At 49.5% G+C, this 19,176-nt stretch overlaps 1 protein-coding gene across 3 annotated transcripts; it reads right to left on the reverse strand.

Annotated features, from left to right (window-relative positions):
- Positions 1–100: 100 nt before the first annotated feature.
- Positions 101–19,025, reverse strand: TFRC (transferrin receptor). Of its 3 annotated transcripts, XM_039713868.1 has the most exons (19): positions 15,025–16,798; positions 13,587–13,656; positions 12,308–12,521; positions 11,488–11,707; positions 11,159–11,302; positions 10,329–10,422; positions 9,822–9,944; positions 8,520–8,615; positions 8,237–8,376; positions 7,708–7,877; positions 7,279–7,398; positions 6,593–6,678; positions 6,424–6,487; positions 5,994–6,061; positions 5,570–5,637; positions 5,114–5,195; positions 4,255–4,479; positions 3,650–3,790; positions 101–3,384 (listed from the first exon to the last, which is right to left on the reverse strand). In XM_039713868.1, the coding sequence occupies exons 2-19, from the start codon at positions 13,617–13,619 to the stop codon at positions 3,142–3,144; spliced, it is 2,331 nt and encodes a 776-aa protein (XP_039569802.1). In that variant the 5' UTR covers positions 13,620–13,656; positions 15,025–16,798; the 3' UTR covers positions 101–3,141. The 3 variants fall into 3 exon arrangements, with proteins under 3 accessions (XP_039569802.1, XP_039569801.1, XP_039569800.1); XM_039713867.1 differs by lacking the exons at positions 13,587–13,656; positions 15,025–16,798 and adding an exon at positions 16,850–19,025 and having other exon boundaries at positions 10,329–10,419; XM_039713866.1 differs by lacking the exons at positions 13,587–13,656; positions 15,025–16,798 and adding an exon at positions 16,850–19,017.
- Between the last annotated feature and the right edge of the window lie 151 nt (positions 19,026–19,176).

Here is a 19,176-nt window from a genome sequence, read left to right on the forward strand (position 1 = left end):
TGGATCAGGACAACAGCCTCCCTCCAGCTGCCCAAGCTCCCCCATGACCACAATGCCACAACAGCATCATGGCTTTGCAAGAAGTCACAAGAGAAGGTGAGTGTTCAAACTTCAACATCTTTATTAAAGCAGACAGCAGGTAATCCAGAACCTCACAAGACAAACTGAGTGTTCAAGCTTCAAAAATACTTTATCCAAGCAAACAGCAGGTAAATCCAGAAACAGTTTAGCACCCCACAGCAGTCAGATGCCAGCACTGAGCAAGGCATCCCAGTAGTCACAGCTGTGCTGTCTATCCAGGAGACAAGCTTTGTCTTTTGTCTCTCTCTGCTGGCTATAAAGCACAAAATTAAGTTTGACATCGAGATGCATGCAAACACCACAGTGAGGACTCCGAGACAGCAGCTCTTAGATGCCATCCAGAGAAATGTCACTAGAAACTAGAATGTCAGAGAAAACACTAACACAGACAGGGCTGCAGGAAGTTAGAGAGTTAAGAGAAGTTAAGGAAGAGCAACAAGTTGCACAAGCCTGGGCATCAGGTTTCTAGAGACCGATGAAAATCCAGCCCTCCAAGCTGGTGAGCACTGAGCTCAGTAACTAGGCTGGGGGCCAGTCCCTGCCCTTTCCTTGCAGAGCTCCAGCTGAACAGTGTTCTTTCCCTCAAGGACTACTGCTGGGGCTCAGGTCACTCGCTCAGGTTAGGTTTAAATGCCAGATCACACTGCAGAGTTTAGGTTAAAACTAAGCTGCGGGTTAGGTGTAAATGCCAAATCAAACTGCAAAGTACAGGCAACAGCCCCTGGGAACAGGCAGCACAGTTTAGCAGGTGTCACACATCAGCAGTGCTCAGCTTCAGGTCACACAGCAGAGCAGCACCATTAGCAAGCTGACACTGATTTTCCTCTCTCCATTCAAGACCCAAGGGGGCAAGACTGGAATTTCCAGCCAGAACTGGAGAGTGAGCAGCCCATGCACACACACCAGCACCCTCCTAGTGCCACAGCAAGCCAGCCTCTCCAAGTGCTACATGTACCCATGCAGAGCAGTGACCAGAGCCCTCCACACAGCTGTCAGCCCCAAGCCCTACATTCACCTTTAATTCCTCAGGTCTTTGTAACTAATTTGAAGGAAGTTTACAACACCACAGAGCACACAGTCTAACTTGCCTAGTTTCCACTAAACACTCAAGCGCCACTCTTGTGACTGAAGGCAGGAAGCCAATTCAAGACAGCACAGCTATTTGAAACAGTTCAGCCTATGGAGAAGGAAGTGTCTAAGGATGTACACAACAGACTGAAGATTGTATCTGCATCACCACAGGAGAGTGAAAAAACAGGACTGCAGGAAATTAATCCATGTTAGATACTAACCATCAAGCTTCGCAGATGACATTGCGTGATAAGCATAGAACAATTATGGGAAACACTGTCCCCGATAATTACGTACACCCATAGTGCAACATATGGAGGTCACTGCCTCCGATATAACACTGTGGTAGGCAAAAACTACCTTGTTCTTTACACATTATGGGAGACACTGCCCCCGATAATGTCAGTTAGGTTTCATGATACATAAGGTACTGGAAGTTTGCAGGAAGCTGCCATTTAGAAATCGTGCCAATGCCTAATCTGATGTACAGGGAGTTTCTGTGTGTTGCCACAGGTGGAACTAGGGCTACACAGCAAGGCCCTCTGCTGGGACCAGGGCCAGGAAGGAAGCTGTGCTCCCTGTGAGAGCACACAGCATCCAGAAAGGGGAGCAGGAAAAGTCTGAAGCCCACAAAGGGGCACAGACCCTGCAAGGAAGACAAATTTCTAGTATTGCAATTTCCACCCAGGTTTTCAGCATTTCAAGGATTACTTCGGAGCGCAACCTGGAGACTCACTACTACCAGGTTTGCACCTTCAAGTTGCTTCCAGAGGGGTGTTTTTGCCACAGAAAGCTTAATTGCTAGTTTTCCAAAACTTTTTGAGGTTCTTGTTTTGATTATTTTAAATGCAAAGTTCCAGTATCATGTTTGATTGTAATAGCAGATGCTGCTTTATTCAAAAACGACAGTATAACTGTCATAATTATGGAAGGCACTGCTTCCGATAATTATCTTCTATAAAAAAAACACACCATTTATAGTGAACACTGTCACTGATAAATAAATAAAGAAATAAATATCTCAGTGCCAAACAAGAGCCAACCTGCAAAATGACATCAGTCAAACAGAGTTTGGCCAGCAAGAGACTCGATTTCACACAAGGCCCCTGAAGCAGCAAGGTCTGAAGTGCCAGTCTAAAGACATTTCTGCTGCAGAACTTGCTGAGGTGCCAGCCGAGGATATCAAGGGGACATTGGATAATCTTTGGGTCATTTTCCCTGGGTATCGATACCTACCTTGGCAGAAGCAAGCCTGCAAGATGTCACTGGGACCCTGCTGTTGAGTAAAGGCAGGCAGGCACTTCAGAGCTGGCTGATAATCCAGCACTTGCGGGCTATTACTACATTGTTTAATTTCTGAACTGCACCTCCCTGCCGGAGAAGGGATCCTTGTTACAAATGTTCAGAGGAATACATTCCTGTTTTGTCACTGTTTAGGTGGCCAACAATTAAAAGCCTGAATAGATGAGGTACCTCCCCACTCAAGGTACCAGTTCAGGAAACACCTGAGCTCTTAGTTTTTAAGTACACTGGAGCGGCTGTACATGACTGGTTTGGACTGAAGTTAGGTGGGAGCCTGGTCAGAGGAGACTTCATGGCAATCTCAGTACTGCTTTAAAACTGTCTCCTTTGAATTTGTCAAGGTGAGATTTAAATTTTATGCTCAACTTTGGTCAAAAACATTTTGTTGCCAGAATATCTACAGGAAAGTAATGCCATGTTAGGGAGTGGGTTTCACTTTAGGTTTCAGGGGGTTTGGTTAGGTTTTACGACATGTAAGGTACTGGAAATTTTCAAGAAGCTGCCATTTAAAAATCATGCCAATACCTGATCTGAGGTACAGGGAGTTGGTGTGTGTTGCTATAGGTGGAACTAGATCTACACAGCAAGGCCCTCTGGTGGGACCAGGGCCAGGAAGGAAGCTGTGCTCCCTGTGAGAGCACACAGCTCTCCTGTACCTTAGACGGGTAATCCAGGTGTTTGCTGTGTCTAGATTTCGTTGTCTGTATTCCAGATATCACCCACTAAAGCATTGGCAGCCCCTTTAATGGTCCAGGTCGCCAGGGCCAGCTGCTCTTTCAGCTCATTCAGATCCACGCTGGTCTTGTTGACTGCCAGCTGCTCCAGGTTCTCCAGCAGACTCTTCAGGGTGTGTTTGCCTCTGCCGAAGAAGATGTGGCGGAAGGGAGTATCTTTTGGTGAGAGGTATGGAGAGAGGAAGTCGTATTCCACCTGAGCAGAGGTGCAAACAGAGGGTTATATCACCTCCCAAATTTTTCTTTCCTGATGTGCCCCAACACAAGCTGCCAACCTCTGATCCCCACTCAGCCCTTTCCCACAGCAGTTCTACCCTCTCTCATAGCAAGCCATCATGTTGCCACTAAGCAAGTGGAAGAGACACCAGTCTGCACAGTGCCCACGGCCCTTAGGGAAAGGCCCATCCCAGCCAGCACTCTCTTCCTTTGTGAAGGAAGAAAAACCAGTTGAAGATACCCACCTTCATCATCCTGTCATTCAGGGCTCTGCGGACAATCCTGTTTTCCCTGTCACTGTTTTCGATGTCTCTTCTCAGTGCATCTGCAGCTCGCTGGAAGTCTCCACGGGCAAAATACAGCCAGTTCAAGGTCAGCCCCAGTTCCTGCAAGGGAGGAGCTGTTAGCAAACCTGATTTTCTTCTTTTGCTGCTCTCTTAGCAAAAGAAAGTGTTGGGCTTTTTTTTTTTTTTGGCAGTTTAGCCAAGTAGCAGAACAAGTTCCTGGCAGGCTCTTCTGAGGTCATTCCCTACCCACAGTTTCTTGTGAATTTTCAGCAAAGGTGCAAATGAGATGGAAAGCTGCACTATGCTGTGAATGATAACTGGAGAAAAAACTGTTCACATCCATTTCCTCAGGAGCTCATGGCATCCACATCAGCTAAATCTGTCTGCCAGAGCTACTCTGCCTGCACTGCTCTATAAGGAACATTGATTCTGGTCACACTTCGCTACCCTTTTATGTCTAAAGGGGAAAGGTGTTCATCCTGTTGTATCTACTGGCACAGGGCCTTACTAGCACATGGCTCCATAATCATTCAGGGATTTGGTGAACTCAGAGTCCTTCTAACCTTCACATTGGCATTGACGTGCCAAAGCTTCTCCTGGAATGACAGCAATTCGTCACTGTATCGATCAATGTCCAGAAAGAGCTCATGGTCATGGGTCAGCCTGAGAGCTATTTGTCCAGCAACTTCTGCAGCAGTAAGCATGAGAGAATACAAGTTGTCAGTCTTCCTTTTCAGGTTGGCCAAAGTGTCCTCAGTGGTGCCCAAAAAGGCATACTCGTCACCTTCCTGCAAGAAAGAAGGTACTGAAGTTAGCCAAGAATGCTTTTTCCAGTCAAGACTTTTTTCATCCCCCACCAAAGGTTACTTGTTATGCCCACCACATCCTATCTCCCTGAGCTGCTAAGGAGCACAGACTCAAGTGGCATAACTCCAAAGCACTGGGAAGGGAATGGAGCTCTTGTATCTCATCCCTGACAGCTTCCAGTGACCAGCAGGATGCTCTGCTCAGTACTTGCTCAGGGCAGTGATATCGCTTCCACAATGCCCTCTGCTTGCTGACCAGCAGGCTGTAGAACAGCCTTTCACTGATGCAGCAACAGACTGACATCTTTATGTTGCTTTTAGCTTCTGATTCATTGACATCTGAGCCTCCAGAGAAGCAAGTGACCCCTCTCCCCCAAAACCTGCAAGTATTCAGTACTTTGGAACAGAAGCTGTAGGCCAGCCTTGTCCCAGGAGCAGTCTTGACAGCAAGTACTGCCACAGCCACCAGGTCCAGAGGCTGCACCTCCTCCCTCTGAGAGGCTCTTCCAAGGACACTGAGCTCAGACAGCCCCTTTTGCCCCACCGTCCTGGAAAGCAGATGTCCTTACAGCACTCTGCATGGAATGAGCACACCAGGCAAGCACACATTACTTACATCGTAGAAACCAAAGGAAACCACTGGGATTCCCGAGTAGGCCAGAAAAGGGTACGCTGTATTATCCAGATCAAGGGGAACACTGCAGAAAATAAGCACTGAGTAGTTACCAAGTAGTTTGGGCACCCCAGGAGAAAAGCTGCAAGCTCTACAATTGAAGCTTTGAGCCAAGAGAACTCTAGACAAGACTGAAGGAGTCCCAACCAAATCCCTGGTCCTACTTGTCTATTCCCTGCCACTGGCCTTGGTACAAGGCCGTTGTTGTCCTGCAGGAAGGTGTCTGGGCTGCCTCAGCCAGCCTGGGGCAGCACAGTTAGTGCAGTACTGTTAACACCTGCCTAACCCCACAGAAGGTAGAGCCCACCCCAGACAGCAGTATGACACTCCAGCAGAATCCATATTGTTTGCTCCTTTATGGAGATCTGCTTTCCCAAAGAGATAGATGACAATACTTACACTTTCTTTATCCAGTCAAGGCCAACTCTGTTACCCAGGTTATCCAAAGCGTTTGCGGGGTCCTTTACCTGCACAGAGATGGGAATCACTGCACTTGTTCTGACATCTGCTTGGGCTCCCAGCTCCATCCTGGAGCTTACACTGATGTGCAGATGCCAGTCAAGCATGCTCCCCTGACCTTTCTCTACACTGGCATATCTGCCACTGAACTGTGGCATTTGCTGATTTTAGATTCTGCATGTGTGAACTGCAATTCCCAGAGCGCAGTTGATTTCAGACAGGGCCCCTTCAGAATCCCATTTATTTCTCCTAAATAGGTCTTTCTCCTGTCAAGTAGGCAAAGAGACCCAGCACAGCTCTGTCTGCTTTCAGTTCCTCCTTAAAACCACAGTCACCTTGATCAGATCAATGCCCTTTAACTCACCCTCCTCATAACTGTCTCCAGCAATGAGTACAGCAACGGGCTAGCAGAAATCTTTATGTCTTTGGAGCCTGCAAAAAATGAAAGGGTATTTCACATAACTGGCACAATCAACACTACTGCTAGAGCTGCCAACCCCTGATCTGCAGCTACAGTTGCCAAAGGACCTTCAACAGACACAGGACAGTCTACTGGGATTTAGGAGAGTTGACTCCTCATGGCTTAGGCTATACCAGCCTCCCAGCTTCAATGACAGCAGGAGAATAAATAGAGTCATGCCAATCTTCAGCCAAACACTCTCCAGTCACCTCCTGGCACAGCCCCCATTCCTAGAAGTTAAGAGATATCTGTTCTATATTAAGGGATATATGTTCTATATAGCTATTCTAGTCCCACCCAATTTCAAGAAGTACTTGAAAGAGCAGCAGGTTACCCAGGACTGCAGTATCCAAGTTGATGTAAGTGAAGGCTTTGGCATGCAGCGTGGTGGAGTATCCCTAGAACAAAACAAACATTTTAATAATGAGAAGTAGCAGTCCAATGTTTAATCCACAGGAAAAACTGCACAGCCATCCTGCAGAAGTCTATTAAATAATCAATACCTCCAACCACTCGGTAGCACCCACAGCTCCGTACTCTCCCGCACTCCAGCTAGCAAAGATAATGCTGCGCCGTGGTTTGTAGTCATCTGTAAAGAGACAGAGACTGAGAGGTCTGCCCTTTCCCCATGGAGATGCAGATGAGCACTGCGGGCCTGGGATGATGAATTGCCTGCTCCTCAGACAGCGCTGCTGCAGAGAAATGTGCTCGTTGCATGGACACTGTACCCTGCCCCCACACGCTGCAGAACTGCGCAGGAGAACAATGCTGTCTGCATTTCCACTCTGTTTTGTTTAGCTGCCTGAGCCCAAAATTAACCCTGGAGACAAGTGTGCTCACACTAGCTGCCACCATGCAGTCCCCACTGCTCCAGCTGGTCAGATGCTTCAGAGTTTTCCCACTTTGGGCCTGGCAGTCCAACAGACAGCTCAAGTTTAAGGTTTGCATCCCGTGTTATCCAAGGACACGCTGGTAATTGAGCCATGCCAGACAGAGGCAGGCAGTCCCTTAGAAGTGAATGCTCACTGCAGACAAGTTGCATTGCACAAGTAATAGCTTCTCAGGAAGCTTTGTCAGATTCCTTAAACCTTCTAAAGGACTACTTTGGAACTGGGCTCTCCAATGTTACACAAAGAGAGCTAGACCTGCATCACCTCCCACCCTCATGCTTTTGTTCACAAATATTTACCATTTTTCACCACGTCTGAGATCACGCGGGCAAGTTCCAACAAGATGGCAGTGCCAACTCCAGCCTTGGCTGCTCCTGGTCCCCAGGAGTCTCTCTGGGCTCCAAGCACAACGTACCGATCTGTAAAGGAGACAAGATCAAGACCTGAGCTGCAAGATTCAGACTGCAAACACCATTTATGAGAAGAGCAGCTTTCAGCTTCTGTACTAGGAAGAGAGTCTGCAGTCTGATCCCTGAATCTGGCACACTGAATGCTTTCATTAGCCTTTCCCTGGCAGCATGGTTCAGATTTCTCTTTGATCCTCAGGGGAAGGCCTTAGTTCTGCTGAGAAAGAACTGTCATCTGTCTGGGAGCAGCTGTCCCATTCCAATGACCACAGAAGAGGAAGGGTTCCTCTCAAAACTGAGCCACAATGCAGCTGCTGTTACCTGGTTCTTCAAATCCCTTGATAACACCAAAGATGTTCAGAATCTTCCTATCCACCATAACGTTGTTCACAGTCAGTTTCACTGTCATCTTGCTGCTGCTGCTCACTGTCACCTTACATCCCAGGATATCAGCTGTCCACTCCTGAAGGCATTTATCTCCATCCATTTTTCTGAGAGGAAAAGAAGATCCTTTGAACTCATTGTCCAGCTCTGACCTTGTTTAGCTGTTTTGTTTAAAATGCACACCTGCAACTGCAGGTGCAGCCTTGTTCAGGGCCTGCCTCGGAGAGAGTTTGCAGTTCTGTACCACTACCTATGCAGGGAGGGGTAGAATGCAGAGGCCAAGAGAATCCAACACTAGACTAAGTTCAATCTTTGAGACATGGACACAAGTGACTCTTCTCCAGCCAGTTCCAGAACATGCTCTCTGCCACACACAGCAGAGAGCAGCAGAGAGCTCTGTCTCAGCTCTCAGCACCCTCACTCCTGGCCACAGCACCTCAGCCTGCATGAGAGCAGAAACACTTACCCAAACAGTCTGGCTGCTGCTTCTCTAGAGATAGTTTGAACAGGAATTTGAGGTAGTCCAGAAGATTCCACTGGTGGGAACTGGGTGTGGTTGAAAGAAGGGAAGCCAGGGGTGTAAGGGTCTCCAGTTCCAAGGTGGGCCTGTGAAAAGCAAGAGCAGTCCTCAAGTCTCACCAGAGTCCAGCAGTTTTGATCTACACAAGGGCAATACTGGACTGCCCCAGGCTGCAGCCCCAGCCAGAGAGGTTCTCAAGAACAAACAGGGGAAGGAGTTACATACTCACATGTCCAAAGGGGACATACGAATCTGCCCTCCTGTCATTTGAGGGGCCTGGGTACATCAGGGCACCAACTGCTCCTTCCTTTCTGGCATTTGCAACCTGCAGCAAAGAGAAACATTCAGTGTACATGCACACTGCAAGCAAGGGGAGTCCAGGAAAGAAGATGGAGAAATGGTATGAAGGGTTGTGCTTTTCAGTGCCCAACTCTGCAACAGATTCTAACAGCTACCTGACAGATACACAAGGCAGCTGAATCCCAGCAGCTCAGCCCTACTCCTGGCAAAACTGTGTCTAACATCTTTTTGAACAGTTATGACACACCACAGTGTCTCAGTCTATGATTCTTTCAGTTCATACTTGCTCCCTGGAGCAGCTTAAAATGTAATATTATTTAATTTTGATTACACTCCATCTGTTTTCCCCAGATGTGGTTAGTCTCAAGACAAGCAGCCACTGGAGGCTCATCTTCACAAGGAAAATGGTGGCAGAATGGACTAGCCAGGTCCCTATTTAACACACCTACAACTCAGCTCTGGTATGCCACTGGTACAAACACTCTTGTACAGCTAGACACCAGTTTGGAAAGTGGGAATGGGATTGGAGAACCAGTGACCACATTTTTTAGAAGCACTTTCTGGCTCTGCCTGTCTCAGATGGACTCAGCCTTGTCTGCAGGCAACTGCAAAGGGTCCTGTGCTCCAGCCCCCCCAGAAGCACCCATTTGAGGAGCAGCTCTGGGTCGGATATGGAACAGGCTTGCATATAGAAACACTTGGATGCTTTAGCCTGCTTAGCTATTTGGTTCTGCTCTCTATGGAGGGAACACTACAGCAGCATGCTTGGCCACCAGCTGGACACAGGACCAGCACTGCTACATGGTTCAACAGTCAGCAAGGGCCCAAGTGACACACTGCAGCCAAGCTTTGAAAGTATCCTGCTACAGCAGCAAGAGGTGTCCTGGAGGCAAGGCTGTCCTGCTTCTGGCAGCCTTATGGCTGTATCTAGTGATATTAGCCAGCTCTGCTCCCAGGCTGGCTCCCAGCCCCACCACTCCAGAGGCCTGGTTGTTCCAGCAAACTGCCCGAGGCCAAGAAGAATTGCACCACAAACAGTAACAAACTCTCAGCCTCAGTGTCCAGACCTGCACATGGAGCTTTAGTGCAAGCAAGCAAGACCAGGCCTGCAGAACAATCCTACATACATGAGCTCTACAGACCTAAAAGACATACCTCTGCACCTCAAAGAGTAGGAAGCATAGCTTCCTGCTGCCAAGTCTAGCCAGGCTTTGGGGCACACACTGCTTACCTTCTCAGCAAGGGTTATTTTTCCAGCTCTGAAGATGATTATAGCTCCATCCATTGAAACACGCATATTCCGTATCTTCTGAAAATCTTCTTTCCGTCCATAGTTCGCATAGATGGGTTTGCCCTGCAAGAGAAACACTGGTTATGAATGCAGCAGTCCAAAGTCAGCAAGATACCTGAAAGAGCCTACAGAGTCACTGTAACAGTGACTCCTGTTAACAGTAGGGAGCTGAAGCTCAGCACTGTAAACTGATCCAGTGCAAGACGCCCATTGGAGCAGCACTCCTGCCAAGGTTCCTGTCTGGATTCCAGCAGGGAAGTTTAAAGTTACTCCTACATCTTGCTGCAGTAAGAATGTTATCTGGGCCCATTCCTCTCTCCCCACTCTGACCACCCCACCCAGCTCTCTCAGCTGGGGAGGGCTTTATACACTCCCTATCTTAAAGGGATTTATTTTTATTTTTCAAGTGTACAGACATATTTCCAGGATTCTTCTAGAGTCACTTACAGTAACTGTGCCGCTCTTGCTGTATGCCACATATGCATCAGGACTCTCCAACACTTCTTCACCATCTTCTACAATGACCACTTGGTTCTTGCTACTGTTAAATGCAGAGAGACAGCATTATACTGTTTCACACAAGAACTTAATTAGCTCAGTATTCTGGGTCAGTATTGTGACTGTATTCAGTCTGTGCTCTTAACAATTCTGGTCATGTCAATGGAGCCTGAAACAAGCAAACTCATCCCAGGTACTTCCATGCAAAAATCTCTGGAGTTGGTCAGAGACATTAATAAAGGCTGATTTCTAAGACCAGTAGCAGAAACAATATCTGCTTCCAAGTCTCTCAGTCACCTCCTAAGAGAAGCTGAGCAAACTCATTTCCCCTGACAAAAAGGGGCAAGTAAGACATGAGGGAGTGAGCTGTCAGACAACACAATGCCTACTGACACCCTTCTGAGCTACTGGAGGAGCCACTGCCAGGTGTGCAGCCCTGTCTGGGTGACAAGACAGTCACCTGTGCCAGCAGTTTTAGACAGAGGGAATCTGCCTTTCAGCTGAGTTTTCACTCAAGTTTGTTTTCTCTTCACTTCCTAAGCATACTTGGAGGAAACAGCTGCCCCAGGAAACATCCAGAGTGTTGCTTCCAGACCCTCTGGATTTAGAAAGCCTGAGAAGAGGCAGGAGTAGTTATTGCTTGGCTAGATTGAGGTTGACTTTGCAGAGTGGTAACTGGCTCACAATTTTCACATCATTTTAAGCAGAAATCACATGTTTGCTCGAGACACAGGTATCCATGCTATATGAATGAGATGTGCACCTCTTCTTTAACGTACCTGCCTTTATCCTGCAGCCTAACATAGTGCTCATCATTCCACACGTCATCCAGGCGGAAGCTGGTGAACTGGTCATGAATGTAGCTGGCAGTGCTCTCATCTTCCACCTTGCCAGCTTCAAAAGAATTCTTACCTTCTCTTTGCCTGTAGGTAACAGATATACATATAGCTTAGGCTACAGCACCAGGATGCAGTGCAACCTGCAAAGCCATTTAAGCCTGAGTTTAAAACACACCACCTTGCATAAGCTTATTCTCCAAACGAGCCCAAGTTCTGCTCACAGGCTGTGCCTCTCTCAAAGCTCTAGATAAACTTTCTGGAACCGTTACCTCAGGTTGGCCTCAAGACGTGCAGTTGACAGTTTAGATGACAACATGTTTCTTAGGTCAGGCCAGTATAAGATACGTGGTCCAGGAACCTCTTCTTCCTCCATTCCATCATCTGAGAAGTATGATGCAGTAGGAGTCATCTCGCAGTTGCCACTTCCATCCAGACACCTGTTAACCCTCTGTGTTCGTCCACGATAACTCAAGTAGCCGATCAGAAACCCTGTGGACAGAAAAGGTATTTCTTTGTGCTGCAGAAAGATGACTGAACCCCACCACACAGCTTCAGAGTTGAGATACATCTCTGCTCTCACCATTTTTGACTAGCTGGCTTACCCAAGGACAGACAAATATGCAGCCTGACATTTTGCCTGAGCTGGCATGTTTAAAGGGGCACTGTAAATCTGATCTTGCACTTGGCAGAGTCCCTCCAGCGCCACTTGGGAAGGAAAATGATCACTTTAGGCCAACAGCATTGTTAAAACCTTAAGAGACAAGTACCAAAGACTTTACTCATCTGTTGACCCTTATCTCTACAGAAATGTTAGGAGTTAATGGAGGGAAAAACAAAATTATGTTTGACCTATGATATGGACCAGTTTTCCCTTCAACTAAGTTGCAGTTCTCCACAATCAAACTCCACAATTCTTTGTGCCAGTGCTGTACCCTAAGTCTGATCTAGACATACTTAGTGACAAGAGGCTTTGCCTGGATCCCAGTGGTTGAATTATCTCTGAAAACAATACAGACTGAAATTTAACCACCTCAGATTACATACAATACCAATGTCCACTTCATGCAGTTGCCTCCCACCCTTCCTTACCAATCAAAAGGAGGAGGAGAGCTGCGATGATTACAAAGCAGAGGTTCTTGCCATTCCTCCGTGGAGGAGGCATGCCAGCATGCAGGTGCTCTGGCCTCCCAATTTCCCCTCCTTCCTCCTCATCAGCAGCCAGGTTCATCTCCACGTGGCTGTTGTCTCCATCCGTCTGCCGGGCAATGCTGAAGCGTGTGTATGATGTTGGCTCGCCACTGAACTGTGTGGAAAGGCAGTCAAGAGATGGAAGAGTTGGCTACACCAGCCTGCAGTCCTTGCAGTCAGCTGCACCTGAGCTCCAACCCAAACACTGCTGGTCCACCTGCAGCTGCTCCAGTGCAGCAAGTGTTTGGGCTGACAGTACAGTTCAGACTCAGACCCACTCAAGTCTTCAGAGTCCATTTCAGACCTGCAGTTCCACTCTGACCCACAGCACCCACAATGAAGTGGCTGCCTTCTCATATTTTAGAAAGGGCAACACTGCAGTCTGTCCTAACACTCTCCCTGCTCAGCTGCTCCACAGCTTGGCTCCCTCACACCTGAGGCATGTCCTCACACAGAGGACATGCCCCAACCCTACTTATCTCCCATTCTTGCTCAGAGACCAAACCACCACACTCTCAGTTCTAGCCTTGGGTCATTTCACAATCCAAGCTCTCTAGGACCAGCAGGCTTGGCTGAACAAGTTCCTGCATAATTGTTTCAAGCGCAGGTTGCTTTCAAAAGCTGGACTCATGGTTGAATTCCCACCCCCCCAAGTAACAATAGAATACATGTTGATTGTCCCAGTAGGCATTTGAAGGGCTTCCTCAGCAGCACTTCCTCCTGCAACTTTATTCATGGCCCAGCCCCCCTTTCTTAACAGCCCTCAGAGACCCAAAACACGATAGCAGCTAACGATAAACCCACCAGCACTGAACTGCTTGCACCACTTCCTTATCATGGCCAGCTACTTGCAGTGACATTTGGCACCCACACAGCAGCACCTAATGCTGCTTTGGATTCATCATCTTCTCCAATACTGATAAGTAGTGGTATTTATTTGAATAAACATAGCTCACTATCCATCAAATATCTTTCATACAGTTCCACCAACACAGCCACCTGTTGCACAGGACAGCTGTACTCAATTCTACAACTCATGTATATTCAAATAGATAACAAACTGCACAGAAAAATATAAAAATAATATTATACAACCTCATACACAGATGTTGTTGAACCCTTCTTCTGCAGAATCATCAGCCCACCAAGACACAAAGAGCATTGGGGTACCATGTCTTACCAAATTAGAGATTGCTGCTCTGGCATGATCCATTGCCTTCTGGACAAATGCAAACCAACTTCACCAAAGCCTGGAAGTTCAGAATACAACAAGGTTAGGCTGTTCCCCTGCCACTACACTACACACCTGAGGTCAGTTACTGCCACTAAGGCACTGCCTGCCCATGGATTTTCTGTGCATACTTCCACCAAAGTCACCACATTAGTGAACCTGCATGAATGAACCTTGAATGCAACCTAGAGGTTCCCATGGCAGTTGTAAGCTCCAGTCAGCTCTTTCTGTTGAACTTAGGGCATACTGACAGGCATACAAAGGAGGAACACAGTCTCCAATGGCTAAGTTCAGCCTAGGGTCTTATTAATGGTGGGGACATCTCCATTTAGGGAGTGCTGGCAAGAGGCATTTACTCAACTGACAGACTCAACACAGACTCTAGATATCTAAGGTTCCTGGGCTCCGTCTCAGTGACGGGAAGAGTCTAGCTGGAAGAGAGAAGTCACACAAGGCCATAAGGCAAAGGCAGCACAAACTCCAACCCCTGACGAAACACTTCTAATATGAACATCTCTCCTAGACAGCGATGTTCTCATCAACTTTGTGAAGGCAATTTCTGTCTTGAAAAGTCTCTGAAAACCACTAAGAGCATCTTTCCAAAATAATTTCAGCAACTTTTAAAATTCTAAGTTCTCTGCAAACAGCAAACATATCTGAAAGGTAAACTGAAACTCATTTACTTCTCCATTTCTTCCTGGAAAAGATTTGTAATTTAATGAGTGACCAGACAGGTGTTGAGGTTGCGAGCAAGCAACCTGAGTATGCCCTCAAGCGCCACCGCTAATAGGTGCTCTGGTCTTCAGGTGCACGTGGATTAGCTCTACACCTGGGAGCTCTGCAAGGTTTTATTTGGAGATCAAAGGTTAACAGTGGCCATTGCTTATTTCACCTTTTATTTAGGGCAAGAACACCTGGAAGTGAAACCCCGACACATTCGAGAAGCCTTCCCCAAGTGACAGCCTGAGGCCGCAGGCTCCGCCGGGGCACGAGCGAACCGAGCACGCGGAGGGTCTGCTGAAAGGAAACCCGGCAAGACCCGGCAGGGAAGCACAAAGGGCCTGCGGGCATCGCACCTGGTAGGGATGCCGACCCGAGCCCCTCCAGCCAGGCCCCGACCTTTCAGCAACACGGCGAAGAGAAGAACAACAGCGAAAACCGAGCACGCTTGAGCAGCCGCGCCGCGGGGCTGGGCGGCTCCGCTATGGCCACGAGGGCCCGGCTGCGGAGCGCCAGATAAGCGGCGCGGGCGATAGGCGGCAGGCCGCGGGCACGTCTGCCCCGTGCCCGCCGTGCCGGGCCCGTCAAGGTCGCGGGCACCGCCGCATGCGGCGCGGCCCCGTGCGCCGCCAGGCTGCCGCTGCGCCCCGGCCCCGCGCCCGCTCACCCGCAGCAGCTCCAGCGCCGCGCCGGGCTCCACTGCGGCGCCCGTGGCAGAGGCAAGGCGCCGCAAGATTGGCCCGGGCGCGGAACGCTCGGAACGCCTCTGTGGGGCGAGACGGAGCTCCGCCTCCTGAGCACGTCCCGGCTGCTGCGGCTGCTCACGGTGCTCATGCCGCTGCGGGTCCGTGTCCCGCCGCCCGTACAGCCCACCCACGGCTCGGCCGCGTGCCCTGCCTGGCCTTGCTGCGCACAGGGAGCGGAAGAAGCACAGAGTCATAGCGGAGAGCTCCCGGATCACCCAGTCCAGCCATCAACCCAGCATCACCACTGTCACCGCTCAACCGTGTGACCTTTTAAGCACGCCAGGAGTCACGACTCCATCAGCTCTATAGAAACCTATCCCAGTGCCCGAAACGGCGAAAAACAATTTTCTAATAATTCTAACAATTTTCTAATACCTAATCGGAATCTTCCATCTCAGCTAAAGGCAATTTCCTCCGATCCTCACACTGTAGGCATGGTAGAAGAGAGTGGTCCCCTCCTCACTACAACCTACTTCCTTTATAAAGAATGAAGCTGCTCACTTTATAAATTGCCTTTAGGTGCTCTTGGTACGGTGATGGAGCTAAGTGGCATCTGTTTCATTGGGTGCAGACCAAGTCCCAGCTCGCCTCCAGGAAGGGCTGGAGGTGGGGCAGGGAGATGAGGTTAACAACTCTTCGTGGGAAGGCATGCTTGTACCGCAGTAGAAGGAGGAGTGGGTCACAGATTCAGCATTCCCACCCTCTCAGCATTTTGAGGGATGAGGGCAGGAAAAATATTTTCCTCCCTGGGTGGTGCAAACAAGACATAGGACTTGCTCTGGCTTGGGAGGCTCTCAGCATCCTCAGGTCCCAGCAAGTCTCATGTGCTCAGGGCTACCTTTTTACATCTGAATGGGCAGAGACACCCGAGGTGCCTTTCCTTTTGTGTTGGGCTGCACAGATTGCTATTTTATTTGTACAAGGGGAAGCATGGCAGGTATTATGACTTCCAGCCCCTAAACACAAGAAGTATGGACAGCCCGCATCAGGACACAGGCTGTGGCCACTGTCAGGACACAGGCTGTGGCCCACCGTGGGAGAAGGTCACTGCTTCCAGCCTCAGTCCTTCAGCTCAGGGCATCCCTCAAAAGCATGTCACAGCTACAGATCGCCTCAAGGTTCGTGTGTGCGCATGTTCTGCAGTTCTGTGCTCGTTTGTCCCTTGCTCATTAGAAAAATAAATCAGTAGGCCCGGATTATTGCCTCAAATCCTCTCCCAAGAAAGAAGGATGGGAGCAGAAAGTTTGTAGTTTGGCAGAACACATGATTGCAAAGCGGATTACGTTTGGTGAAAAGCAATACATTCCTGTGCTGATAAAAGGGGGATTAACCAGACCTGAAATTCAGTGTGGACGTCTGGAGACAAGTCTGTAAAGTGTCTCTCAGGCAAGATGTGCTGGCGGACCTGCCAGTTCTGTTTTCCAGAGGAGCTCTGAGCCAGGCTCTCTGCTCTAGATTCATCCCTCAGCAGCTGTGATGATGCCAGTCATGGGAGGGAACACCATTGTCACCCGGCGTGTGACTGACCCGTGGTACACGGTGCTGGCCGGCGCCTTGGTGGAAGCATAAGAGGGCTCAGAAAGAGTTTAGATCAGCCCTGCAGGCTGGGTGCTCCGATCATTTCTCACCACAACAGCCTGGATGCAGCCTGCTGCTCAGGAAAGCATAACCCGGGGGAAAACCCGCAGCTCTGCCCTGTTTTTTATCCTCCTCCTGGGCTCCCCCCCCAAGCCCTCAGCTCTTTACCTGTGCACACCGCGCCAGGCGCAGGGCGGCGATTCCACACCGAGGGACACCTGCAGGCGCTCCGGCTGTTCCCTGCAGCAGGGCGGCGGTGCGGGCCGGGCAGGCGGCAGTGGATTCGCGGCTGCCCGCGTTCTCGGCAGGCCGGGCAGGCGGCAGTGGATTCGCGGCTGCCCGCGTTCTCGGCAGGCCGGGCCTCCCTTCCGGCGGCGGCGGGGCGGGAGGTGCAGCCCGGCCCGCCCCGCCGGGCCTGCTGCAGGTGTGCGCCCTTCCCAATCTCAGCCGCGCTCGGTTCCCCATTTCTACACGTGCCCGGAAAAAGAGAGCAGAGCTGCTATTCTAGAAACTCAGATATTTTTCTGCCTCAGCTAGTTTTGGCGGTAAAATACCTTAAAATGAGTGTTCTTCAAAAGCAGTGTTGTGTGCCCCTGAGCGCCCTTCACCTTGCAGATGACTGGCTGGCTGTCAGTGCCACCTCTCTGAGGGACACCTGCTGTTCACACGGTGATGCCTGTACTGCTGGCAGTACTGACCCCAGATGCTCGGGCTGCCCAGAACAACCAAAAATCTTTGCGAGGAACAGAGAGCGAAAATTGGGAAATGGATGAAGAGGAAAGAGGATGTAGGATTGGTTACTGCCAGGGTGTTCCTTCTCACTGTGGTTTAGCAAGCCAAACTATTTGGCTATTTTAGTAGATGTCCTCTGAAGTCCAGGGGGATTTGTGAGTCCTCTGACCCAACTCAAATGACTCCACATGCTTTTGTACAATATCTCATGATGTGTCAGCATCCTTCCTCTGGGATGCTGAGAACATGTCATCAAAATATGGTTTCACTTCACTTTTGCAGCAGGATTTGGTGATTCTTGTTGGTCCCTTCCAACTCAGGATATTCTGTGAAAAGCTGGTTTCCAGCAGCTTATCACAAACAATGTTGTGAGGTGACTTGAACACTTCTATGGCAAGAAATACTGCAACTAACATGGCTCTTGAGTCTGGAAGGGATGGAAAAGCCAAGAACCAAGTGCTGGAGTGTGGTGCTAGATTGGATCTGCTGTTGGGCTGAGGTCAAGGGCTGTGGGACATGCAGTGGTCTGTGGGGTGGGAGGTGGTTGTAGGGCTCCCATTGGCTGTGCACTCCATGGAACAGGGGCTATGTGGCACTCCAGGAACCCCAGGATGCAGGGCCAGAGAGGCAACAGGCATCTGGAGACAAAAGAAAGACTTTGATCTTCTGCCCTGAAAGGCAACTGCTTCCTCTGGATCCCTGCCACTCAGAGGAGTGGCAGTGCCAGCTCCAGCCTTCCTGGATTTGAGGGATACACTGACTGTGCTCCTATGTCACTTCATGGCTTGCACCTCATGGGTGAAGTCAGCTATTATAGGTCCCAGGAAGCTGAGAAATCTAGTTTTACTTTCAGTGTCAGAATCACTGCACCCCCTCTACTACCCTAACCTTCTGGGTTAGGTCTGGCAGGCAGGGCTCCCAGGAGAGCCTGCCCTCTCTGTTCCTGTCCCACTAGCCAAGAGTGCAATAGCCAAGAATTTCACAGCACCACGAGTATCCCCATCCTCCAGAAGACTACATATTTTGGCTTTTGCTGCTGCATTTCTCAATTGTGCTGGCAAAAAGTGGGTAAAGTAGTTGGGTATGATCCTCTAGGAAAAGCCATCATACTGCCTTGGAGAATGTCATTCCATCCTGCTCTCTCCCAGCAATCCAGGCACCCACAGCCATGTTTGGGAGCTGTTGTTCTTGGCCACAGCCCTGACACGTGCTGCCATGCAGGCTGAGGAAGGAGAGGGACTGTGACAGGCACTGGCATGTGGGAGAGGATCTGCTGCCTCTTCTTGTCCTGTAGCAAAGAGGCTGTGGAGGAGGTGAGGGAAAAGGCACTTAGGAGAATGAAAACAGCTGGCCACAGCATTGTTGTCCCTTCAAAGGAACACTAATCTTTGCATCCTTCCTGGGGAAGCACCTGGGGCTGGGCTGGCTCTCCTCATTTTCCACAGCTGGCCTGAAGAGGAGACAGCACCAAGCACCTGGAGGAGAGATGTGGAGCTGAGGACAGTGTGGGCTCTTGCTCCTATAAAGATGCTGACCTGGGGTATCCCATGGACCAACCCCTCAAAATCCTCTGGGATTTTTTTTTTTTGCCTTCGTGCAAGGTGGAGGCTTATCTTCCCATCTCTCCTATCACACAAGGAGGGATGTGGATGCAGTGATGCTCATTACTGCTGCTCTGCTTGCCAGGGGCTGGCGTGGAGGCCCAGCAGAGAGGCTCATGCTCGGACACTGCCCCAGTGGGACTAAAACAGTCTGGCTCTTTT

The sequence above is a fragment of the Passer montanus genome, unplaced genomic scaffold (genome assembly GCF_014805655.1).
Source record: "Passer montanus isolate IOZ18808 unplaced genomic scaffold, ASM1480565v1 scaffold29, whole genome shotgun sequence".
Lineage (NCBI taxonomy): Eukaryota > Metazoa > Chordata > Aves > Passeriformes > Passeridae > Passer > Passer montanus.

Excerpts from the sequence above, each read along its gene's own strand:
- TFRC (XM_039713866.1), bottom strand. The coding sequence starts at position 17,146 with ATGGGGAACCGAGCGCGGCTGAGATTGGGAAGGGCGCACACCTGCAGC. Across the intron at positions 11,303-11,487 it reads CGTCTTGAGGCCAACCTGAG|GCAAAGAGAAGGTAAGAATT; the intron begins GTAACGGTTCCA and ends TGTTACCTACAG. Across the intron at positions 5,196-5,569 it reads CTTGACTGGATAAAGAAAGT|TGTTCCCCTTGATCTGGATA; the intron begins GTAAGTATTGTC and ends TATTTTCTGCAG.